The sequence below is a fragment of the Panthera pardus genome, unplaced genomic scaffold, assembly GCF_024362965.1.
Source record: "Panthera pardus isolate Hobbes unplaced genomic scaffold, ASM2436296v1 HiC_scaffold_2, whole genome shotgun sequence".
In the NCBI taxonomy this organism is placed as follows: domain Eukaryota; kingdom Metazoa; phylum Chordata; class Mammalia; order Carnivora; family Felidae; genus Panthera; species Panthera pardus.
The window spans coordinates 92,204,870-92,231,945 of NW_026526765.1; the positions used below are offsets into that span (position 1 = coordinate 92,204,870).

A 27,076-nucleotide genomic window follows, 5' to 3' on the forward strand; every position below is an offset into this window, starting at 1 on the left:
CGAATTTTTATCAATTCAAAGTTTAGCCAATGGTCTTTACTTCAAAGAAAGGCATATACTTCAGTAAAAGAAGGAGAGAGGGGCGCCTGGGTGGCTCAGTCGGTTGAGGGTCCGACTTCAGCTCAGGTCATGATCTCACAGCTTGTGAGTTCAAGCCCTGCGTCGGGTTCTATGCTGACAGCTCGGAGCCTGGAGCCTGCTTCAGATTCTGTGCCTCCCTCTCTCTCTGCCCCAACCCATTCAAATTCTTTCTCTGTCTCTCTCAAAAATAAATAAACATTAAAAAAAATTAAAAAAAAAAAAAAAGGAGAGAGACCTTTACCAGAGTGATCTTGTGATCTTCCTCATACATCCTCACTCACTAAAGCCCTCTTTAACCTCTCCCTGCACACCAGTCCAATTTCAGGGCAAGAAGGAAAGTATCAGTGTGTAAAGATTTGCTAATTATTCCAAGGGACAACAAACAAGGAAGAAAAAATTTCTAGAACAATATCACTGTAAAGATGCTGAATATCCTCCAGAACTGTCAAATTTCTTCTATAAAACAAATAAAAGCTTTATTACTCTGCCGACAGAAATTTCAGCCAGTGCTTGAATTAGTATTTATACTGATTCTTTTGTCTTTCTCTTTCAACTTTGTGTACTAAAACAAAAACATTCAAATTCCATATATATATATACATACATATATATATATGTATATATATATATGTATGTATATATATATACATACACACACACATACACATATCCATATTTTGTAATCAAAAGACAGATACTGTATGTTTTCACTCATATGTGGATCCTGAGAAACTTAACAGAAGACCATGGGGGAGCGGAATGGAAAAAAAAAAAAGAGTTAGAGATGGAGGGAGCCAAATCATGAGAGACTCTTAAAAACAGAATAAACTGAGGGTTGATGGGGGTGGGAGGGAGAGGAAAGTGGGTGATGGGCACTGAGAAGGGCACCTGTTGGGATGAGTACTGGGTGTTGTATGGAAACCAATTTGACAATAAATTATATTTAATATAAAAAATTCAGTATATATATAGCATATATAGCATATATATCCATAAAATCCAACCTATGAGATATATGTATCTCATAGGTTGGATTTTGTAGATGTTTTCCCTTTGTCCCTATACAAAAATGGAAATTGTTCAAATCCAAAGTTCTAATTTAGAAAATACATTTACCATTCTTAAATGGTAGTTATAATAAGAATGGTAAGATGCTAGAAAACCACACTTAAGCAGCCTTCTGGTAAGTTGGCCTTCTTATTCAAGTTTAGTCAGGGCATTAGGAAAACATAAACTACTTAGTTCCTAGTTTTCAGTCTCTGAGCTTGTTTATTCAACTCACAGAAACACAGAATCATAGAATTTTAATGTTGGAAGGGACCAGGGAAACTATCTAGTCTAACCCTCTTTATTCTACACATAAGAAAGCTGAGATTCTTCTTTTCACATGCACCCATCCAAAATTAAAAGTACAAGCCAATTCAATATTCAATTCACAGAAACTTCTATTCCATGTGTCTTATAGTAAAACTGCATTGTGCCCCCCTGGTGATTTTGCCACTACTGAACTCACACTGGCCTTTAAGAACCTCTGACTCATGCCTAGTGAGAAATGATAGTGCCAAAATCAATCAGACTCAAAACATCTTTGAAGTAAGGTCTATATCTTACCTGGTTTCATATCCCTAATGACTAACAGAGTACCTATCATACAGTAGGTGTTTTTTTTTAACGTGTTGGTTGCTTGAATGAATGTATGATTGCTCTGAATATTAGTGTAGCAAAGTCACCACAAGAAGACATAAAACATGAGAATCCTTCCTGGGCTAGTTTACACTATTTAGTTGAGCTCTGGGTGTTTATCAGCACTTGGATTCATAGTGGTTTGTCATCACAGCATTTTACCTGAAGTTCTCACAAGAATAGGTACCACCCTTACAGCTTTCTATTCTTAAGGCTCTAAAAGTGTATTGGAAACAGTCCAATAGCAGCATGCCTGAAAGAAAACCTGCCATTAACTAAAGAAATGTCTAACCTGCATAACCATTTGGACACTCCTCCTTCTCTTTCCACTTTAATTTAAGCTTATTTTACCACAATCATACGGTCATTTAAACTAAATGCTGCTGTTTGGAATCCAAACAAGCATGAAAATTTGCTCTATTCCTACGTGCTCCCAGTCCTTCTTCAATTTCCTTAGTTCCGATGAAGTTTTAGAAATTCAAACATCGTACCATCTAGATGGTCCACGTAGCAGTATACGTCGTAAGTTTCATGAGGCGAACGGAATCCATAGGTCCTGACTCCTTCCTTCCCCATCATATCTCCGTAACAGCCTTCCCGGGGAGCCCGGATGGGATATCTGGGGAAATAAAAGACTAGTAAGAAGTACTTTATTCTTACTCTCAAATTAATGAATTACAGCTTGTGGCCCCCAGACCTCTCACCTGACGGTCTGATCAGACAGCCAACCTGCATCACACTGTTCAAATCCATCTTCATAGGCGGCATGGAGCTGCTCTGGGGTTGCTATGACTGCCCCAATATCCACACAAGCCTTCTGTGCAGTCTCAAAATTCAGAGTATACCTGCTTGTCGCCGCTCTGTAGTGAAACACAACCCCTGCAAAGAGAGCCACAAGCAATTACTGGCATGTTCAAATATCCCACCATAATTTGCAAAGTTTCTCACTCATGTAATACATCAAATTAATTGCTCCCATGGTAATAACACCATGGTGATACTTTATTTTCATTTTATGTGGCATTACATAAAGTTATGGTGATGTGAGGAGCTCCAGAAATCCCGTTCACCCAGGTGTCCCATTGTGCTCCATTAGAAAGTTTCTTAACCGGGAATTTTCTACTCTCATGTCAACAATCTAAGAAAAAGATTTAGGCCACTAAAATTCCAAGGGGTGGACAGCTTCTCCAATTACAGGTGGTATTCACATTATCATGGGAACACTGGACAACTAAACAGAGTAGGTCCTGCAGGAGATAAAGAGTTAAGGGGGCCATGAGGTCAACTTGCCCTATTTTACCCAGGCCCAACTGAATAGAAGCACATGGAACATTCACTAATCCCGCTTCCTCCAAACATAAAACATTGAGATATTTACTTCCAGAAACAATATACTAAGAAGAAAAAGACAATGGACTATGTATGAGTGAGAAGGCTTGATCCAATTACTAATTTGTTCCTTAATCATATACTGAGTTAATCTCCACCCCCCCACAATAAAGTGTACCTAATATTGCTTATGTTATCTGATATGAAAGTCAAATTAGGCAAAAGTTTTAAAAATGTTGTATAGGCTACTAACTCCCACCCACTGCTTATCATATTCACCATCTGACTAGCATAACTGAGGGTTTCCACTAAGACAAATAAAATGTACGATTTTTATCCCAAAGAAGGCTTAAAGTAAAGTTACCCAGATTCCCCTGAGTTGAAGCCAGGCATCTTGGTACTTGCCTTCAACTCCACTTTGCTGTATGTTAGGAGTTGCATAGTCTAGTGGTTCTAGAGCTGTTCTCCAGGGCTCAAGGAATTGTCAGAGGGCTGAGGGATGAGTAACTGGGTGGGGATGAGGGTGGGGGTAGGAGTGAGGTTTTGGTCTTCTCCTCTTACTTCAACAAGAGCATCTCCATCTTTAATTGCACTAAATGTGGTGACTCGTTTCTGTAAGACTGCAAAGTGAATCAAGGTAAGGGGCCTGGGAAGTCACTAGAAAATAAAAGTTGGGGCAACTGGGTCTTATGGATGAGATTTTATTAGGGGTCAAATTGCCTAAGACCACTTTTTTTGTTATGCAGAATGAACTTTGGTTTCCAAGATATCTTCCACTGTCTTTTTATTCCTAGTAATTCCCTTGGGTTGACAACAGTCTATGTCCCACAGTCTGACTTCTAGTTCTAAAACTGTCTTCCATATGCCCATCCTTCAAATGTCTCCTTCTTGCAAGACAGGTTATGTGCCAATAAACTAAATACAGGGGAACAGACTAGCCATGTCATAGATGAGCACCTCTGATAAGTGTCAACACAAAAAGACCTGCACAGGCACCGAGTAGATGCAATGACAACTAACATTCATTTTCCCATTTCTGACAGTGCAATGAAAAATTCATCAAATGCCTTTCCAAAAATTTGTACCTTTATAGAAATACTCTAAAATCGCCAGGAAGTGTGTATCATACTATCTGGTAAGTATGAGATAGTTTATAATGATCTCTAAGGCTTAAGCAAGAATTTGAATGGTTTTAAATTAGTCTTATGTCGATCAAAGCTTCCAACAGTCCTCTTGATAATTAAAAATCTTCCATGTGCACTGAAGACTGTAAGGGGGCACAAAGGGGCCTCCAAGAGCAGGGCAGGGAATATCAGTTGGTATAAGTATCTGCAGTTGTTGGGATAATTTGAAGACCTCATGGGGCTAAGGAGATTAAGTGGAGGATTTTCATTGTTTCACAGGGGCAAGGGGAAAATCCATTGCTAATTCTTTAATGGTGAAATTAATAAGAAGTTGTTAAATTCCTTTAGAGATTTTAAAAAAATATATAAATTTATACATAGTGTGCATATACCACTACTATATATTTATAATTTATTAATAATCTATTTATATAAAATATAAATATAATACACACACAGATTAAAAAAAAAATCAGTACAGCAAAACAATCATAGGCTAACTAAAATAAATAATAAAAAGGTTAAAAGACTGAAGAGCCCAGGATATTTAGTGGATGCCTGCACAACATAAAAATAGATTGACAGGAGACAGTAACAGAATCTGAACATAAAAGAATGTATAGTAAATTAATTCTCTGCATCTGAAATTCAAAGTATTTCCTTTTGGCTACAGAAGAAAGTTTTAATAAAACCCTCTGTATATATTTCTGAAAGGTAAATATTTTATAGGAAAATGGAGGGATGGAAGAAAAATCTGTTCTATCATGTCTGGGTATTAGAATTTTGCTTAATAACTTGCCAAAATACTCTGTTTCCAAGAGCTATGGTATTATGTGTGTACCCAATTAAAGCAATTTTTCTTTGCTTTGTCTCCTAACTTAAATTCAAATGACATACAAACCACCACTGAAAGAGGGCTAAAATGAAAATGCCTCATTGCAAGCCTTAATGTATAACAGTTAGTGTATTGACCTTTAAAACAAAAAATTCACCGAGTTTTATTTTGATCCAATGCAAATGTTTCTTAGGTCCTGGCCTTTCTAAGGCACTGTGACATGTACCATGATACTTATTAAATACCCTATTTCTTCAATGTAAGTTAAGGTAGAATTTATATTTCTTAAAAAGAAACTCAAAGATTTTAATAATTATGCTAGGACAGTGAGAAAAAGGAGAAAAGTTTTGTGTGTGTGTGTGTGTGTGTGCGCGTGTGTGCGCATGTGTGTGTGCATACACACATGTCGTAAAAATTAAAATGTAGATCAGCCTTTACGGTCTTAAAAAGTAATCACAGGTAGGTCAAAGTAAGGAAATAATTAGTTCTTGAACTATTTATCATGTCTTGAGCTATTCATTAATTCCATTATACTGCACTTTCCTGAATCAGTGAAGGTGCTGTGCAAAATGTCACCTTCCTTGACCCTTAAAGAAGTAACAGTTCATTTTTGGTGAAAGGCATGAACTGTTGAAATGACTGATGTTTCTTCCACTTGTCCAAACTCCGAACACCATTTACTTCAAGTACTGCTTCACAACACTTCTGAACCAGGTATCATGTCTTACAGATTTGGAAAGCCTTACCGTCCACCGCCAATGATACTGTGTCTTGTGTGTCTTCAATCCCGTACATGACATCGCAGCGGTAGAGGCCCGCGTCACTTGCGCGCAATTTGACCATGGTGAGCGAGGCATCCCCGACGACCTCGGAATGTGTAGGCACGGACACTCTCCCCTTATAGCCCTGACCAATCTTGATATTCCCATTTTGGGCTACAAGAACAGTAGTCTCCTTCAAATCTTTTCCACTCTTGTCCAATTCAATCTTAGACCATTTGATTCTGAGAAATTCGCTAGAGGTGTTGTAACTGGGTGGTAACGTAGGCATGGTTGAAAAATGACAAGGGAGATTGACTTTTCCAGAGAGGGAGCCCTTAACAGGTGGGCTTTTTTCCACTTTGACTAGGAGAAATAGAAAATACAAAATTAACAGTCCTAAAAAACTCAACCAAGTCTATTAAATAAGTGAGTGGCTAAGAAACCCTTACAAGTGATTTGGTTACTTTTTCAATAGGTGAGATAATTAGAATGAGTTTATATACAAAGAATAGTATACAGTTTTAACAATGTTTCACAACAAAGATATGGCTTAAAAATGCTCATCTTTATGTACTAAAAATATAGCATTCATTTTAACGTATTTGTAACTTAGAGTTCAATATGTACAAAATAAGTAATAGAATAAGGCATGTATAGCAAGGTAAGCAATTAAGAGCAAAAGGAGACTAGAATTGGTAATGTGGGTAAAAGATCGGACCAATGTTAGGAAGAGCAATTGAAAGAATTTATATCTACCTGTCAGAAGAGGAAAAACATTTAAGATAACTGCCACATTACCTTAGAGGAAATGAAAATAAAATTCAAAGAGGAAGTGAAAATTAAAAAATATATATATTTCAGTAGACTGGAGCAGGAAGAAGTCTAACACTTGAAGGACCCTCATTTGGTTCAGCGTTTGAACCAAAGGCTTTCATCATAATAACAAATCCAGCTGCAATCACTTTGCAGTGAAACATTACCTCTTAATTATATCCTGTGTGTGGGGGTGGGGGGGGTAGGATTTGGTCTGTTCACCTAACCCCCACCTAAAGTATTAATCTGCAGAATGTCTTTCTGTTTAAGCCCTTAAAATTTTAAGGCGAAAGAATACCTTGAGTGCAATTTAACAGTATCATATGCAAAATAAATGACATTTATTCTTACAGGAATCCATAACCCTTTCCCACCACTTCCTCCCATTTTCCAGTCCTGACTAATTGGCTAGACAATGTGCTGGCAATAACGATAGATAGAAATTATGTTCATACACAAGCAATCCTACTTCATGAAAATATGATGAACAAGTTAAAAGTAGCCTCTAGCTGGAGTGAAATAATAATTCTTAACAAAATGATGTGTATGTAACACTTAGTGTGTTAGTAGTCAAGGTACTGGGAACATATATCTCAATACAGACATGTATCAGAAATGATATAGCTGTCAACATAGCACTGTGGATTCAGTTGGGGATAAGTCATTTTGAAAATTTCAGGAAGATATGGAGATACTATGCACTTTAAGAAAAAAATGCTCTTTATTGTTAAAGATTGAAATTTAACTTCTTAAAGGCTGGACTATAAAATCTCTCATATGATACAAATAAATCTAAAATAACCAATACAATATTATATTTACTGTATTTATGATAGAAATCAGTCATATATTTCTAATTTATAGTGGTCATAGCTGTCATACATTTCTTTATCATCTTACTAATCTATATATAACTTGCCCCAAAACAGGATTTAAGGCACTTAACAAAATTAAATAAAAATACACTATTAACTGCACTAAGTTAGTCTTTTAAATGTTACTAAGATCATAATCACCTTTAAATACAGTATCAAGGGAATAATTCCATTCTATTAAATTCTTGGCTTATAAAATAAATTGTCTTACTTAAAGCTCACCCTCAGAGTGATACTAGTCCAATCTCTTACTAAGGATGCTCCACTGCGAGGAAGTGACATTTAAGATCCTAGCTGCCTGCTGACAGACCTGGGCCAGAACACAAGTCTCCCCACAACTAATCAAGGAATCTTTCAACTTTGGTACTTATGGGGTTCTTCCTCTGTCCCTAAATTAGTGTTAGTTCCTTTGCAGAGTCTACACCCACTCTATTTCCATCTCATCCTATTTCTTAAATTGTTATCTGCACGGACAGCAGTTAGCAACTTGATCTTTTAAATAAATCTATAAAGTCCGCAGGGGACTCCCTACCTGATTTATAATCCCTTGATTTGGCCCCCATTAGGAAGATGATGACAACACAAAGGTTGTTTGTTTGTTCGTTTGTTTGTTTTGCCAAGAATAGGAGTTCTGAGAAGGAAAGGGCTAAGTATTCTATGATCTAAAAATCTCCATTTACGCTATGTTCTAGGAAAGCTCATTTCCTTCCTAAAGAATTATTTAGATGATTAACATTACCACAAAGTATTGGTTTTTTAATGAAAAAAAAACAGCTTTACCATCAACCTCAATTATGATATAAATTATGAGATTCTTTATCATCTCCTTAAAAATGAGTTTAAGATAAGTGACATCCAATTCCTTAATATTTATTACTAAGCTATCATTCTTTTCACAATTTTAGATGTGTAGAGGCAGATATGAGATGGAATCCAATGTATCCAATTGGAAGGTTTCTAAAACTCCAAGTATTACTCAGTAACTGTGCTGTTATGTAAAAAGATATTGGAACAAAATGATCTCAAAAGGCAAATTACCCAAGGGTTATTTATTGTTCTAGATGTTTACAGATACAAGGAAATCAAAAGCTTTGTTCAGATATAAATATATATTCATGTAGAATCTAGTCTTAACAGCAGGATTAACAAAAAGCTGTGTGGTCAAGTCTTTTGTGTATAAAATCTTGAGTCTTAATGCACTGGGTCATAAGAACTAAGCTCACTAAATCTAAATATTTTAAGGAAGAAACTAAGTAGTTCAGAGAATAATGTTTACAGACTATACATGTTTTTTTTTTAATGCTACCTGTAAGAACTTGTCTGAAACTGTGAACAATGCAAGTAGTAAAAAACGAAAATTAACACAAAGTTCACTGTTCCCACCACATGGTTTGTGGTCTATATGAGTAGCGTAAGGGAGAAATCTCTAAATAACGAATGATCAATTGCCTTTCATTCTCTGTCGGTAAATTCTGTGGAGAAGAATGACATAAATTCCATCTATACAATTTGACCACACACACACACACACACACACACACACACACACACACCCCTTGGCCAAATAAATGTCAGATTGAAAATATGAGAATTTATTACTCTCTAGGGCGATAAATTTCACTCTGTTGTTCATTCATTTGCTCATGACTGTGGAGAACTCATTTATTAATAGTAGAGGAATATTCAAATAACTAGGTAAGCACTAGATAATCAATAAAATAGGTATTGTTAAAGCACAGAACACTTCATGCATTAAAATAAAGCCAATAACCAGTGGACGAGGTGTTCATTAATGTTAGTTATTGACCTTTTGAGTGCCTAGGAATAAACAGAGAAAAGCTTAAGATGAAAACACTTGTGTTAACTCCTAACAAGTTATTGCTGTGTATCCTACTATAAACTGGCAAATTTGTTTTATTTGGATCTTACGTTTTCAACTTTTGTGCCTCATATGAAAAAATTAAATTCTTCTGAAATTAGTCCCAACTAATTATATCTCTTAATCATGATCACAGATTTACAAAGAACTTGATTCTTGGAATAAAGTGTAATATAGTGATTCATAGCATGGATGATGGAGCCTGCCTGCCTGGGTTCAACTCCAGGTTCTGTAATTAAACTGCTATATAATCTTCTACATTAGGTAGGCCTCCAAACCTTGTGGTAGTGCAGTTTCTTCATCTGCCAAATGGGGAGAATAGAAGCATCTACCTCATTGGAGAGTTAAGATTCAATAAATTAACTATGTAAAATACAGAAGACCTGGCATGTAGAAATTATTCAATATTGCTAGCTATTATTACTGTTATAAAATACTGTCAAGGAGCTATATCATAAGTGCTTTTGGTTTTTTTCCCCATTGTTTATGTGAGTGCTTTCTTTGCTTTAAGCAGAAAGTCTAAACTCTGTTTTAAGTGTCCCTCAAGTCTCTCCCATTGTTTTCTCCCCTTCTGTTACTACCCATCTAAACCTACAAATAACAAATTTGTTATTCCCCTTCTGTTACTACCCATCTAAACCAACTCTCTTTCTATATTTCCTTTTTGTGTTCTCCCTTGTTACTGGGTGCTATTGTCCTTCCCTGTCTGTGACCTTCACCTGTATTTCCTGACTACACTGAAGGAAATAGCGCTTGGGCTGTTAACAGATTGGTGGAGCCTAAACTCCGACAGCCATCTTGGTCATTCATATCTCAGTTTAAATGTTACTTTCTCAAAGAGGCCATCCCACCTTCCCCCTACTCAGGCACTTCTTTATCATATTACTAAGCTTTATTTTCATCAATCTGAAAATACCTGGGTTATTAGTTTATTTGTTTGTTGCCTATATCATATAACTAGGAGATTAAGTTTAATGAAATAGAGAAAGAAGAAAAGAAGAGAATAGAAAAGGAAGGGAAAGAAGGAAAGGAAAGGAAAGGAAAGGAAAGGAAAGAAAGGAAAGGAAAGGAAAGGAAAGGAAAGGAAAGGAAAGGAAAAGAAAAGAAAGGAAAAGAAAGGAAAAGAAAGGAAAGGAAAAGGTAATATATGTGGAGGGTAAAATCCTGGCTGTAAGCCTGCTCTTTATCTTTTTGACTCTTCTCACACTCTAGCCTCCTGAGGGTTTGATAGTCTTTCTTTATAGGAAAGGCTTTGAGTATATTGAAGATTACAGATTTTAAAAAATACGTATATATGAGCACTTTTGCAATCTGAAAGTAATCTGGGAATTTATTGAAAACCCACTTGCTTCTTTAGCATCCTGTTCATTATTTCATTTTATTTAAAACCATTTATTAAATGAAAAATAATATTATTTCAGCTGAAAGTGTTCAGCACTATAAATCACTAAATAGATCAAAAACTAATTCTTTATTCTATTGACTCCATATGGCCATTCTGTGCTCTAGCACTTAAATTTTATTTCACTAAACGCCAAAAAAACTTAAACCACACTCACCTTTATGTAGTGCATGGGTTGCTATTAAGGTAGAGCACATCCATAAGATGCTCTTTATATTGATCAACATCTTGTCCTGGAAATGAAGAAAAACACAAAGGAAATCATAAGCATTCAGGTTTGCGGTGGGCCATAAGTCAACATGCTATTTTGTGCATTGTATATAGTAAGAGTACAAGGTACAGCTCCTCTTAGATTGTAGAAACAGGAGAGAATTCGTAATAGGAAAAGTCATCCCAACACTTTAATTATTAGTTCGACTCTCACCCAATGCAGTAGTTACCAAAATAATCCCAAAACCCAGTTTGGGAACATATAACAATATAGATGTGTGGGACAACCGCAACCCGGTGGGCTGGAGAAAGAACAATAAAGACCACAGCCGAAGTAACTAGTGGCTAGGAATGGGCACAAAGAGGGAGAGGTGACCACAATGTCTATTTAGAAACAGGAAGCTGGTCACAGATGGAGCAAAAGAAGATGGGGAACCAATAGGGAGAGATGTTGAAAGAAAAGGATTCATATCAAATGTGAGGTGGGAAAGAACATGGTGGTGGCTCATGCACATGCTATCAAAACAGGCAATAAGGACTTCAGCAGGCTTTTTAAAGCACAGACTCAATTTAGTTTCTAGGAGGCTGAACAAACAAAACAAATGTATTATAAGGAGCTGTTAATTACAAAAAGACCAGGCTTGCCATGAGTTTTAAAGCAGTTCCAACAGTTCTAAAGTCTGAAGGGTGAAAAAAAATAAAGAAAACACTCTGTTCTGAGAGTCAAGAAACCCTGCCCTGGTTTTGCCATTAATTTATTGTGAGGCTTTGGGGGAGACATTTAACAGTCTGGGTCTCAGAATGGTCCCTTCCAGCTTGAATTTCTATGGAGCTGTAATTATGAGGCGGATAAGTACCAGTGTTGGGGACCATCTGGAAAGCAAAGAGCCAATCTCAGAAGAACTGCAGATTACTTGATCCCCAGGGTTCTTCCCTCCTTAGCTGCATTTAGAACTATTCTATAACAGGCACTCTTGGTTGGGTACTCAGTAGCCATTCTTCTTTCTCCTTTCCAACAATATTCTGATTCCATTCTAGTATCTATCCTCTTTTACACAGCCATACACTTTAGAGGAGCCTGGGTCAAACCCAGCCAAAGGGAATGATGCTGATTATCCTAAGTCAGTCACACTGCTCCCATTCATTTTGCCAACGATTGGTTTTGGAATGAGTACATGATACAGTTTTTAACTAATGAGATGTGAGGGGATCTCAGCAGGATAGACGGGATGCTCCTGGGAAAGGTATATTCACCTTAAGAACAGGAAAAAAAGAAAGAGGTGGTTGCTTTTCTTCAGGGAATACTGTCACAATAGGTTACTTCTTCTCAAACTGGTGTAGCCTTCCTGTGTCCATGAGTGTATAAGATAGCCTCTGGCGACAAAGCTGAGAAAGAATCAGGACAGCTAGGTCTTAAGCCCTCAAACATTAGGCCAGAGTAAGCTGTCTCTCTGAACTTCTTTTTAAACGAAATAAATTCCTTTATTACATAAACCCAATAAAATCAGGGATTTTTGATACTTGTAGCTGAAGGCATCATAACACATTTGAAATAATGTCCTAAATAACTTCCTAATATCCTCCTTAGAACATATATAAATTCAATATGAGTTAGGAAACCTAGACTGAAAAGACGTAAATGCCGTAAAATCCAAGTCCAATTTGAGTTCAAGTTTAATTTCATAATTATGACAGCTACTCCTTTTTCCTTGCTATTTGTTTCCCTTTAATTGCTTTATTTTATATATTGTGAAATAAGAATTGGAACCTCTCTATAACAAATCCTTGCTACAGATGATTAATCTTGATAATTAAGTTTATTATTTATCATATAATTAATGGAATATGTAGTAGACACTATTAAACACTAACTGTAAAATTTAGTTTCTACATTTCCATAGTTCTTATAAGCTACCATAGCAAGCAGAAAGTATTCACTTGTGTTTCAATGCTATTACAGTATTTCAGAAAAAAATAAAAATATCACTTCCACATATTCTATACTTTAAAGCTGCCAAAGTGAAATTTTAGGTTGTATTATTAAAATCTATTATGGGGCGCCTGGGTGGCTCAGTCAGTTAAGTGTCCAACTTCAGCTCAGGTCATGATCTCGCGGTCCATGAGTTCGAGCCCTGCATCGGGCTCTGTGCTGACAGCTCAGAGCCTGGAGCCTGCTTCTGATTCTGTGTCTCCCTCTCTCTCTGACCCTCCCCCATTCCTGCTCTGTCTCTCTCTGTCTCAAAAATAAATAAACGTTAAAAAAAATCTATTAAAGAAAATGAATTCCATAAGTATTAACTGAATTTAAGAAACATTTTTATAAAAATAAATAATTTCCTATCATCATGAAAGAAAAAAATTGAGAACAGTTTTTTTTTCATGATGGTAGGAAATTATTTATTCAGGAAATTATTTATTTTTTCAGGAAACTTTTATTTTATAATCATAATGTTAAAAGTCTGGTCTCCATTTTCAAACAACCCTGAATTCAAGTTCTGAATCCTCTACTAATACTCTGTGATTTGGGATAAGTGACTAACTCCCTTATTTTCAGTAACTTCTTAATTATGAAAAGTAGTACTTAACTGTTGGAGTGAACATGAGGATTGATAAAATAATGCATATGAGATATAGGTCAGTGATACAGTGTATTCAGTACTCAATATTTCTTATTAAAATTATTAATTCAGGTTTTCTATAGATGTTCTCTTTCTGTGTTCATATCACTAATAGTAAAAAGAAAAGTATTGGAACCTGTTGGATATGAAAATTATAATCTAGGTTACCATTATAGAAGCAGTGTATAACTTTATGCTTACAATAAATTGCCATATAACTTTTTGCTATATGCTTTAACTTATTACTTGTAAACAAACATGTTTTATCTCCTCTGTAGAACAGCTGTCTCTGTAGAACAGACCTAGTATCACGTTCAACTTGCTAATTACCACAATATTCCACAGTGCCAGGTTCAGAGTAGATGCTTGAGAAAGGTTTATGGGCCAAATGCATGACCAATGCCTCTATTTACCAGTTCTGAAACACACTTTGAAGAGAAATGCCAACAATCTCTTAAGAATGTGGGCATGTAGGGTAATTAACACCTGAAATGCATTTAAACCAGTCCAGTTGAATGTGTACCATGACACAATAATATCTGATGTTTGTCAATATTTGGAGTGTCAGATCTCCTAACAAAATCAGACAAGGCGTGACCTTGACCCAGGGATGGGTCTTTTGCATCCTAATTTTCTAAGACCGATACTCCAAGTCTAACGTTTTGCGCCATCCTTCACCCTTATAAAAGTGCCCTTTTTTAAGGGAGGGAGGAAAATGGTCTTTCATCTACAGAACAAATGTACTCACTGCTTGCCTTAAAATTGCCCCAAGACAAATCTAGGGAAGGAAGCCAGTGCATTAAAAATACAAGGGAGAAATCAGTCATGTTAGAAATATATTTGTATAAATAGGTTTCAATAAATTCCCAGCATTTAAAAATTGGAGTTTTCACAATAAGTCTCAGATCTCTTTTGAAAAATCAGATCAAACAATTCTAGGTGCATATTCCTGCTGGCCAATAATCAGCACTAGGCAAGGAGCAGCCTCTCACCTTGCCTTCGTGAACTCAAGGTTATCACTGGCCCCACTTGGTTTCTCATGCATTTCTACTCCATGCCTGTTCCCTCTAAGCACCTGAGCTTGCAACACTTGATTTAAAGAATGGCCATTTATCTCCTTAGTAAATATCTCAGAGTGATTTACTGACCTTAATTGCCTTAGAACTATATTTCTGTGGCCTCTTCCTGGGACTCTATAGGCATTCATTCCATTTCTCTAATTTTCTTAAGGCTATGTCCATGTTCACGGTTGTTAAGGCACACTGTTTACCTTCTGCATTTGATGTTGCTAAATAAGAAAAACTTTTAAAACCTTTTTTTTTTTTTTTTTTTTTTTAGCACCTCTCCAATACCCACTTCTATTTTTTTGCTCTTTGGTGTCTGTCTTGTAAGCATAATCTGCTAGTGATAACAAGTCTATCTGCAAAGAAAGACCTGAGAGATATGAAAGCCAGTGCCTATATTTAGCCTTCACTCCACTGTAGTCAATGAGAAGAGGAGAAAGTCACTGAACAATCAAGGCACAGCTGACTGAGGCTGTTTAATTGCCTGGGAGAACACAAGAGACAAGGTCAATAGGACTCCTACCATGAGACATGTCTTGCAGACAGGGTAAGAGCCATGCCCAGGATGGGCTGCCTTGAAGAAAGATAGCCAAGATGTTTAATATTCTCCCTTAATCTTGTGGAAGATCTGGTGAGCAAAGGGTGACTTAGGGACACAGACTTCTTGCCTTCTAGTCTTCAAATTAGTAAACCTAGACAACCAACTGTCCAGGACATCTCAACCACAAGGTGGATATAATGAGTACTACCTATCATATTGCTCCTGGGTGATTTCTCACAGGAGGAATCACTGTAATGCAGAGAAAAATCTCATGGTTAAACAAGAAATCTTATGAACTTACTTCAGAGGAGCAATGGCCCCATGTGAATTTATCATTAACTTCCAATTGGATTCCTGAAGCTGGACTTAACTAAGCTTTTTCATGTCATTGCCCCTTAGTGGTGCTCTTTTCTCTGCCTGACTTCTTCCTCATTACTCTATCTAAAACACTGCACTCTCTGTTCCCTTTCCCATGCTCTATTTTCACCAAAGCACATAGATGATGAGCCTTATGAGGAGCCTTTACAGTGTTTCCAGATTTTTGTATTAAACAATGCTGCAAAGGTTGTCCTTGTCCATTCATCTTGGGTGATATTTGTACCAATATCTATATGATAATATCTAGAATAAAAATTGCTGGGTCAAAGAGTATATGCAGTTTTAAATTTTTCTGATAGCTATTACCAAATTATTTTGTAAAGAAGATGGACCTATTCATATTGCCACAGTAGTATGTGAGAGATCCAATTTCCCTACAACCTGTCGAAAACAAATTTTTATCAAACTTTTTAAATCTTTACTGCTGTGGTTGAAAAAATAATGCAGCATATCATTTTTTAATTACTATTTCTTTAATTATGGATGAGGATGAGCAATTTCTCATATGACTAAAAACACATTTCTTCTTCTGCCAACTGCCTACATATCACATGTGACAGTTTTTAGATAGACTGTGGTCTTTCACTGATTTGTAAAAGTTCTTGTTATATCCAAAGAGTTATTAGCTCTTTGTCTATCTTATGTTGCTGATGTTTTCCAAATGTGTTATTTGTTTTTGTGTAAATAATTTGTTATTTACTCATACTTACCAGTCTGTTCTAGTATGGCTTCTGGATCTTTTCCTTTTAAAAAAAAATATTTTTTAAGCTTTCTTTATTATTTTGAGAGACACAAACACAGTGTGAGCGGGGGGAGGGGCAGAGAGAGAGAGAGAGAGAGAGAGAATCTCAAGCAGGCTATGCACTGTTAGCACAGAGCCCGACGTGGGGCTTGAACTCATGAAACCATGAGATCATGACCTGAGCTGAAACTGAGAGTCGGATGCTTAACTGACTGAACCACCTAGGTGCCCCTGGATCTTTACTTTTGCTTAAAACAGGTTTCTCTATTTCTATTTTATTATTTTAAAAATCCTATAATTTCCTCATTATTTTTTATTTATTTATTTTTAACATTTATTTATTTTTTGAGAGACAGAGAGAGACAGAGGGTCGGTGGGGGAGGGGCAGAGAGAGAGGGAGTCACAGAATCCGAAGCAGACTCCAGGCTCTGAGCTGTCAGCACAGAGCCTGACCTGACCCATGGGGCGGGGCAGGGGGGCGGGGTGGGCAGTTGAAACCACAAACTATGAGATCATGACCTGAGCTCAAGTCCGACACTTAACCCACTGAGCCACCCAGGCACCCCACCTCTAGTTATTTTTTAAATGTCATTCTCTACATTTCATACGTGCTCTATCTTAACTTTATTTGAGGATAAGAAATGAGGTAGAGGTTGACTCTTACTCTGAATGGACCAATCAGTTGTTTCCAAACCATTTGTTGAATAATCTTTCTTATCCACTGAATTTCCATGTCCATTTTAGTATATTTCTGGACTCTGTCTCCTGTTCAGTGAAACTAGACAATTTTTAAAGCAAAATGCTCCTATCTAACTCACTTTATGGATTTGGTAGGAAATATGTCATTTGGGTAATGGTATTTTTATTAAGATTATAGAATATATCAGTATGAGTCCCATGGATGTAATAAATTAACACCACTTATTTGTATAGTTTTTCATTTGCCAAAGTTTCCCAGAGATAGTCACCCTTTTGATGTGTATAACTATATATCCATTTAATAGATTTTGATATCAAGCTTTGTGATTCCAAGTCAAGTGTTCATTCTACCACACCACAGGTGATAGCAACTCAGTAATTTAAAAGTAAAAAGATTACAGCTTACATATTATGTATGTGTTTATAATAAGCTATGTAATCTCATTTTTATAAACATAAACACCCCTTAAAATTCTTAGAAGAAGAAAGTAGGATATATAGAGAGAGGCAGAAATCAGGTAAATTTAAACATAGATCTGCATTTATGCCCTATTATAGATGACAGATCCATCCAGAGGAGTTTCAGGAAACATAACAGGCAAACACATTCAACAAAGATACTTTGCACTGACCAATGAAATACAACCACCCTGATACATTTGGGGGTAAGAAGCCAGCAGTCAATATAAATCAATCAATCAGTCAATCAATAAAACCAAAAAAACCTGGAGAATACATATAAATACAATATAAATGCATAAATGTATATGTGTGCGTATGTGTAGTTTACTAAACCTAGGCTGTCAGAGGAAGCTAGCAAAAATTCAGTAATTATCTCTACTTCCCTTTGTTCTGATTCCCAATCAGAGGGAGTACCAGCCTTGTGTTTTCTGGTAAAGTAGAGACCTATGCAACAATCAGCATGTTTTTCAGACTACAGCAACTCACCCCCAACAATGAGTGTTTGTGAGTCCTAACTGGTTTCTCTAGGTGGGTGGTGAAATAATCGCCTAACTATATTCACTCATTCTTCTCCTCAAAAGAACCATGTGTCTTGAGAAGTTGGCCTCAGTCACAGGGTAATATCCCATTTTAAATACAGTTTCCAGTGAGGTCTGTCCATGAATGAAGTCAACAAAAAGGTTTAAACTGCACTAGGAAAGAAGAGCTTGGTTATATGACTACTGGGAGACGGCCTTGGTGGATCTCTGTGCTCTCAAGCTCAATTAGTGACCAATTATCAACCACAAAGTACTTATAATAATGAGGTGAGGAAAGAGAGAACAAAGACTATGTTTTTTAACATTAATCATATTCAGCCTTAAGTTAGCTTTTTAGGTCCTTTCAAACAGAATTTCCAAGCATGCAGATATAGGTATCTTAGAATATCAGAGACATTCCCCTCCAGTTTGTAAGCACAGAGAATTAGAGGAAACCTACATGTGTAAACATTTAAATCTAGAGAGATTCTTTTCAAACTTCAGTTTTTTAAAGGAGGAAATACAATTTAGGAATAACTTTTAGTTTATCTACTATGAAAAACAAAACAAAATTTGAGTTCTGACATAAATCCTCAGATTGTCTTAATCTCATCCCTCTTCCCACCAACCATAAGATTAAGGACTGTGGACTTCCTGCTGGAGGAAGTCATTGCTCAATCACTTTGGAATCCATTGGAACCCTTTGCTGTATTAGTTGGGACAGGCATACACAATTGTGAAATATTCCTTTCTTTATTGAGGAATCAGCACTACAAGTCAGTCCCTGGGACCTTCTGCTTGATATGCTCTTACCTCCAAGCCACATAATCTCCAAACAGGGAACAGATTTTTATCTCAGGAAACTAGTTGTTGCTTCCACTAATGGTTTCCCATTTTTATATTAAACTCACAACATCCTATTTTAGGACTTCACATGAATATTTGCATGATAGGTTTGGCACAGCTGTCAAGCAGTGCTTAAAATAATTTAGGTCACAGCTTTTAGAAGGAGTCAAAAAGAAAGGGAACGTGAATCAATTAGATATGAAAATTTGAGATCTCAGAGAGACTTAAAGTCCCGTTCTTCCGAGGCAAAGCGAGGAAGCAGGAGAGTTTAAAATGCAGCGTGTAAGTGGCAGCGTCTAGACTGTGCCACATTCCCCCGGGGTTACTAGCTCAGTCGTTTCATAAATATGTGCTGTGTTCCCACTGTAGGCGGGACCGAGCTAAGGATCCTGATGCCCAGGGACCTGAGTTACACCCCCAGCCCCTTAATGTTTGCGCTCATTGGAACTTCATCAGTCCTGTAATTGACTAAAAATAGTCTTCAAACTGACTTGAACATATTTAAAAAGTCAATATATGGAGCACAGAATAAACTCATGTCATTTTTCTGCCAAAAAAAAAAAAAATCTGCTTGGAGTATATCTTTACTTTCTCCCTGTCAAAAGGCAAAAACTCCTCCTACCACTCCCAAGAAGCGAGAAAAATGTTTTTCAAACTGTTAATAAGAGCGTTTAGCACCTTCTGGACAGCAGTCGGGTAGCCTGTAGCAGCAGCCAGCAGCCTCAGCGCGGGTGCGAGACCACGGAGCTCACACCAGTGAGCCCCGCCCCGCCCCGCCTTTCCCCGCCCCGCCCCCACCCCCACCCCCGCCCTCCGGAAAGAGCAAGGCCCCGCCCTTATTGGCCTCTAGGCGGGGACCCGAGGCGCCCCGCCAGCCTCAGGCTGGGCGGACAGCCGGTTCCGCGCAGCAGTTGTCTCTGAGCCCAAGTCACACCCGTCTCGGGCCGAGAGCTGACGTCCCAGCCCACGTGGCGGCGGCTCGTGAACTCCGGCGCATCGAGGAGCGCCGGGCGCTGTTCCTACCTCCGCGCCTGCTGAGAGAGTGAGGGTCGGCTGGCGGCCCCAGCCCCTCAAAAGGGCTAGCTTCCTTCCATCCTGGCATGCCTCTTCAGTCGCGTTTGTTGTCGCGTATGGGACTTAAAATATATCTCAAAAGGAGACTCGAAATTCAGCCTCAAACCTCGAAACGTACCCTACCGGCCTTCTCCAGGCTGTTTGCATGCTTCATCCATATCTCTGTTCCTTTCTTTCACTTCTTCCACCGTCCCCTTCTTCTTCCCATCCCTTCTCTTGTTTTTCCTCCCGGGGCACTTCTTCCCCCAAAATTCCACGTTCGATTGTGTTTTGAAATTGAGTAAATTTAAACTTTGGATTAGGGGCCTTTCCTTTACAATATCCTGAGGCAGGGCCCTAGCATTGGGTTCAAGCGACGAAGGGCTTTGGTACCGTTTCCAAAAGTAAGGCATTCTGTACTATATTTCTGAAAGTAATACTTAAGACTGAACATCAAGCCCTCCAAAACTTGGATCCGCCCCGGGCCATGTGTCCTTCTCCACCAAGCTGCAGACTTGGCTGAGAGCAGTGAGCACATCCCCGCGGACTTGGGAGCAAGCGCGCTTCCGTACCTCACAAAGGCAAGGTCTCCATTCCTGGTCCTTCAAACCCCTAGATTTACGTCGCATATTCTTAAATTTAAAACTAACGACTAAAGGCTCTTCATCATTGAATGTATGGTTGTAAAAGTGGCTTCCTTAGTTTTTTTGGTGGGGGGCATCGGGTTCCTCCACCTGTGCTGAACTTGTCCATCAGGGGGCGCCCACATCCGCCACAAAACACCCTATTCCTAGACATCTGGGTTCTGCAAGCCCTTAGCAGGCCAACTGGGGGCAGATCCGAGGGAGCTCCCAGCCTCTCTCGCTCCTCCCTCCTTGCCTGCTTCTGCCGATCCGGGAGGCAGGGATTTCACACTAGCCATTCATTTGTCAGCCGTGGGGGAGGGGACGTAGGAGCGCAAGAGACTGAGCAAAGGCTGGGAGAAGGGAAGGGAGGCAGAGAAGATGGAGCCAGAAGACGGAGAGACAAAGATGAGAAACGGGACATAGATAGCAAGACTGTCTTTCAGTCTGTGGGTGTGCGCACGGTGGGACAGCTCTCCCTAGGTTGCGTAGATTTCTCCTCCCTCCCGCTGTATCTCCCGGGGACAAGCAGGACTTGCTGGGGCGCAGCTGGATCGGAGAGCAAATAGTTTAAGCTATGACACTATTTTTCTACCTCGTTCTCCGCTGCCTAACACAGTGGCCGCTCCACGCCCAGTGACACAGACAGCGAGCCGGGACAACCCTGATGCCCCCATATCCGCGCGCACTAGGGATGTCGTCCGGAGGCGCCCACACCTCTGCAGGGTGGTGGGACGCTCCAGCCTAGGGCGTCCCCTGGGGCTCCCGGCACACGCTCTCCCTGGCCGCTCGGCTAGCCTGTAAAGTTGCTCAACTAGGGCCAAGAACTGGGAGGGGGTGGGGAGATGGAAGGAAAAGGAGAACTGCTGTTTTCGGGGCGAGAGGGCTGGTCCTAGAGGCCCGAGATTCGGGTCCCCGCGCCACCTTTGTCTGGAGAGCGCTCTGAGCACGGGGTTTGTTCGTTGAGACCACAGTGGAAGGCTCCACTTCGCTCTTCTGGGTGAGATAAAATTCTTGCACATCTCTGATGATTCAAGTCAAGCTTTTCCCGCCCAGGAGCTTCCCAGACCTCCGCGGCACTCCAACAACCCCACCCCCATACCCTGCTCCCTCCCGGCCGTCCTCCGCGCTCCGCGCGCAGGACAAAAGAACCCTGGGGCACCGAGGAGGGCCTTGACAGCCCCCAAGTCCCCAAAGAGACGCAGCCGGGGGACCCTGCCCATCTCCCGGCCGGACCTCTTCCCAGACTGCCTGCGGGCAGAGGGGGTCACGTCCGCCCAGGTCCCGGGCTGCTGGGGCGCAGGACCGTCCTGTCAGGAGCTGCCCTGGAACAGCATTCCAGGAACACCAGGTACTGACCACACACCAGGGGCCCGGGAACCAGGTGGCCCGCACCAAGGCGGCTTCGGGGACTTGCAAGTGGGGAAGTCTCGGGAGTCCCCATTCAAACTTTTGCCTCGAGCAGGTTAACAAAAAACAACAAAAAAACAAACAAAAAAAAACGAAGAAGAAAAAGAAGAAGAAGAAAGAAAAGAAAAAGAAAGAAAGAAAAAAGAAAAAGAAAAGAAAAAAAAAAGCTCAAGGTGCCATTGGTCCCTCCTGCTCTCCAGCTCAAGACCCCACGACTTTTCTAAGGGTTCGCTACAATTCTCTTCCCTCCCTTCCCCCAATTCCGTTAGTCCTTCTACCCCCACCCGATTCCGGACTTCTTTTGTCTGCATCTTTTCAGCACCACGGTCCCTCGGTATTCCTCTCTCCAAACGTCCTTCTGAAAGTTACCTGCATTTTTAAAGTGCATATATTTTCTTAACTTCGCCTTACAGCCAGTTCTCTTTGCTTTAATTAAAGTGTTCTACCAATTACAATGTACTTCGTTTTTCTAAGCTCGCTCGTCTTTTTTTCCTTTTTTTTTTTTTTTTTTTTTTTTTAAGGGGAACAAAAGAAACGTGATTACCTTGAAAGGCGGCTTATTGCAGTTTGGGGGAAAAAATCACCGCAGCGCTGAGCGAGTGGGCTCGGTGTTGCCGGGGCGGGTCACATAGGAAGCGCGGTGGCCTGGGGAAGCGTGAGGAGGGTGCGGGACGGTGCTGAAGGATGCAGGAGGATGCGGGGCTGGCCGCAGATCCCGGTCCCAGCGCCTGTCCACAGCACCTAATGTTCGCGGCTGTTGCTCCCGCCCGCCTGGAGTTCTTCCCCAGAAAGGCTCGGGGCAGCTCGCCTGCAAGTTCAAATGCGGGTTGTGACACCCATCATCATTATATCACTGTACCGTCAGCACCGAGGAGGAGACTCAGCGAGGAGGAGGAGGAGGAAGAGGAGGAGGGTTCATTCACGGGCTCCTGAAGCGCTCCGCAGCTTCAGCCACTCCTAAGAGCCCAGGCTTGGAAAGCAGGCAGAGGGGCGGAAAGGCAGCTCCCCGCGCCTGCGGTAGGGACCGCCTGCCTCCCTCCCCAGGCACTCCCACCTCTCGGCGTTTCTTCCTGACAAGAAGTACCAATCGGCTTGGGGACAGCAACGCTCCCCATTCAGCGACTCACTAAGTAACATCGCGCTGTGTGCACAGAAACCACTGCCCTCCCACCCCTCCCCACCCCCACTTCTCCGCCCCCTGCGCTGCCAGTTCTGGGTTAGGGGGAAGGAGCCCCCAGGCTCTTGTGGGGCAGGCCAGCACTAGACAATTCAGCACCCTCAGTTCTTCTTGGGAGCTAATGAAACTCTGTAAAAATCAGCAAAGAACTCGGTTACAGCGTGTTTACGCGGCCACAGAGCCTGCCTGTCCCATCTGAGGGAAGTGTCATTCTTGCGCCTTCTGCCAACCTGAAAGAGACATTGAGAAAATGAGATCCTTCTAAGACCTAGAGGAAAAGTGTAAGAACTGCCTTTCCCGGGAACTGCCCAAAGGGGAGCCCAACGTCACTGCACAATTTACAAAGACCCTGGTAATAAAGGGCTGGACAGGAAATTCCCCAAAGCAAATCCCTTGTTGGATTTAAACTCTTACTCTGCCACAAATGTACATAAGTCTCGATTCTGCTTTCTTCCTTCTTCCTTTCTCTCAATTTTTCAAAGTGTCCCTCATGGTAGAATATTTAATGATTTTTCTGAGTAACAGACTGCTTGGATGTACCAATCCCCTTCCTTGTGGTCAGGAAATGGGACCCTAATCTTTCATGAGTTTATGTGATTTTTGTTTTCAGCCAGGCCCACCAACTATGTAAACAACATCAACACAAGGAAGAGTCCTCTGCATTGTGTTACAAAAGATTTCCTATAGGACCTTAGAGAGCCAAGGGTCAACCAGTTGCACAAAGGATTTCTGCCCCTTAGAAAAGAGGGACTTTGTATTTTTCCTTTTCTTTGAAGTCAAGTATGAGTTTATACAATGGGAAGAAAATAAGTCCAAGGTGCCTATCAGTTTAACACTGGGGACACTGGAATGGATAGCAAACGTTTCTTTCTACACAAACATGGAAGCATCCTCATTTTTCTCACTGATGTCTCTACTTAGAAAATTATATCAAACACAACAGTGAGGATTAAAGAAAAAAGTTGAGTTTCCCCCTGAATTTCTTTGAGTAGGTGGGCCTTACACTCACACTTTAAAACTTGTAGAAGCCTAGACTTCTGTACATGCACATCTACCATATTTCTTTCCAAAGTTTCTTTTGCAAACTGTATGCATTCTGCATGATGCTACATTTTAAGTGATAAACAAGTTGAAGTTTTGTTAGAATTTCAGTTCTCAAAATGTGTGTTATCCATTTCTTCTCAGTTATATATTTATCAGCTCACGACAGTAAATAATGTAACTATTAATTATAGGATTTAGGAATCAATTTTTTGTTTGATAATGACAATGATTTATTTTTCTTAGTATAGTTATCATACTACTATTCTTAACATTGAAGTTCTATTTCATTAAATATTTAGAATAACAGAGTCACAGAACAGAATCAGATTTCAACCTTTAGATTCAACAGATAAGCAAACTAAACCTCAGAAAGTGACTTTTCCTAAAATCACCCAATTAAAAGCAGAGCTGTTACCAGAACACAATTCCTCACACTGGGTACAGTGGTCTTTTCAGAGCTCCTCAGAACAACTTTATAATCAAGATCACTTCATTCAAAAAGGGTGAAAAATGAAATTAAAGAATCTTTATTGGAATTTATACTGCAGGCATTAGGATAGACCTTTCTCTGAAACATTTCGAAGTATATACTATTGTTCTCATTCTTAAATTTGAGTAAATCTAGTTGAGTTCCGAAGAGTTTATATGTCTTGCCCAAGGGTACTTTCTAAGTGGTAGATCCGCCCATCTGAAAAGCTTATTATCTCTCTATTACCCTGCTCTCCCTTCATCATACAGCTAAGTAAAACATTCCTACAAAGGAAACCTCATGGCAGATTAATATCCATTTTCAAGGAAATGTTAATACATTAACAGTCACTATAAGTAGTGCCATCTTTACATGATAAAACATGAAGAAAAATTAAGGGTCAGAGACTACTTTACATCCTGAGATATTTTCCTTTATCTTGCCAAATGTATTCCTCTAGCCTTCTAACATTTATAGTTCCTTATAATGTCCATGGACATTACAACTCTTGGCTGAGGAGCAGTATTACTGGGCAAAGGTACTTTCTCAAGAAGACTTTACCCGTCAGAAGACGGACAATGTTGAAAAGCTTTATACCGCATGTTTTCCCTTTAGTTTGGCTTGTAACGTTATTTAGAAAATTAAACACTTCTTCACGCTGTCAAATAACTAAAATGAAGTGACACCCCTGAATATCAGCTTGATTTCTCCAAGGCAGATTTTCCCCTTCAGGTACCTATAATGGAGAGGGAGTAAAAAGGAAAACATACAAGGTAGGTTCAGAATAGAGTCTACAGCTGTATTATTTATATTTAACTGTCCCTGAGGTCTTCTCTCTCTCTCTCTCTCTCTCTCTCTCTCTCTCTCTTTTCCCCATCTCCCTCCTTCTTTCCCCCCTCTCTCCCTGTCTCTCTCTCTCTCTCTTCATGAAGACAAAGAGAATGACAGACCAGTTATTTCTGATTCTCCCATGTCTGAAAAAATATCACAAGGTTTTGAATGGGAAAGTGTGTCTTTGTAACTTTTATTTGTCCACTACACTAATTTGTAATGTAAAACTAATTTGTTCATTACACTCAAGTCTGAATCAAACAGCAGTTAAAATCTCATTCTGTGTATCCCCCTTTAAATCATGGCCTTATACTGGGGATGCTCTGTATGTAAATTCCATACTCTCAGGTAGTATAGATAAAGCAAGATCATCATTGCTAGCGCTGGTGTCTACAAGAAACCAGAAGCCAGAGTCTATGTGCCTTGCTTCGTTGCCTTGATCTTGTCTTCAGGAACTTGGCAGAGGTCAGAGGCATCCAGCCAATGACTTGAACAAGAAAGGTGTAGCTGGCAGGTAGGTCTCCAGGGAATTTCATTATCTCCATCTAAACCTCCCTCTGAGCTTTAGGATCACATTTCAGACTTCTCCTTTTTTATTGATCAGGTGAAGTGTTCTTAGACATGGTATCATCTTTTGCTTCATTGGGGATGACAAGGTTCCAGTCCCACTTACGTTCAGAAGACAGGTTCACATTTCAAGTCCCTGGTCTGGCTGATCCTGGACACAATGGAGCAAATATCCTCTCTGGAGGGTGAAAAACTGTGACATTAAAAAAATTTACCTTTAGTGAATTTCACAGTGCCTAGAAAAAGGAAGCCAACCCCTAAAATTGCTTCATTATTTTGTTTTATTTCATTTTTTTTTTTTTTATAATTTAGGGACAGATATTTTACCCAACACTTTAAATGCTTTTTGCTTTTTTAGGAAATGCAGAAATAATATGAGGTCTTTGCTGCCTTCTTTAAAAAATAAAAGAAACTCTACAAAAGGCAAAGTCATGGTGACGATCTCATTACTCTTTAGCCTGAAGTATATAAATTACTCAGAGAAATTAAACATAGACAAATATCTTTAGAAAGCCATGAAAAATTTGATTTTTCCCAGGGTGAGACTTGGCTCCCCAGACCCCAAATCAAAATGTTACAGTAAAACGTTGCTTCCAATAAAAGGTTTTTGTTTTTTTTTTCTTTGCTGTAAATGTCCTGTTCATGGTTGGGCAGATTATTCCAGAACTTAACTGGAAGACCATCTACATCACGACGCAACTATGCAAGCCAAAGCCAAGTCCCAACATGGAGTGATGGGAAAGGCTGGGCTTTCGAGAGGAGATGACTTCATTAGGGAGAAGAGAGGCTCTCTGAGTCGGTCCACAAGGCAGCCAAATGGCTCAGCACATCTGCACTCACCCCCGGGAGGCTCTGGAGCAGAGTACCAAAAATGTCATCATTTTTATAAAAAAAAAGATTAAGGCATAGATGAAGCAGTCCAGCTAAACTGAATCAGAGATAGTATCACCCTTACTCTCCTCCTTAGTCACTTTCTCAAAGTCTTTTCTTTCCTTTCCACAACCTGAGAAATATAGGTCATTTTTTATAAAGCATTTTGTCT

At 39.6% G+C, this 27,076-nt stretch overlaps 1 protein-coding gene across 4 annotated transcripts in view; it reads right to left on the reverse strand.

Annotated features, from left to right (window-relative positions):
- VCAN (versican) overlaps positions 1 to 23,021 on the reverse strand; it is a 110,159-nt gene extending 87,138 nt beyond the window's left edge. The window contains exons 1-5 of one of the 4 annotated variants that reach the window (XM_019462843.2): positions 22,491 to 23,021; positions 10,940 to 11,015; positions 5,799 to 6,176; positions 2,469 to 2,643; positions 2,256 to 2,383 (exon numbers count right to left, since the gene is read on the reverse strand). In XM_019462843.2, the coding sequence (XP_019318388.2) occupies positions 2,256 to 2,383; positions 2,469 to 2,643; positions 5,799 to 6,176; positions 10,940 to 11,009 (751 nt within the window). In that variant the 5' untranslated portion in view covers positions 11,010 to 11,015; positions 22,491 to 23,021. The remainder of the gene's footprint in view (positions 1 to 2,255; positions 2,384 to 2,468; positions 2,644 to 5,798; positions 6,177 to 10,939; positions 11,016 to 22,490) is intronic. The other 3 variants (XM_019462845.2, XM_019462844.2, XM_019462846.2) reach the window with 3 other exon arrangements.
- Positions 23,022 to 27,076: the final 4,055 nt, after the last annotated feature.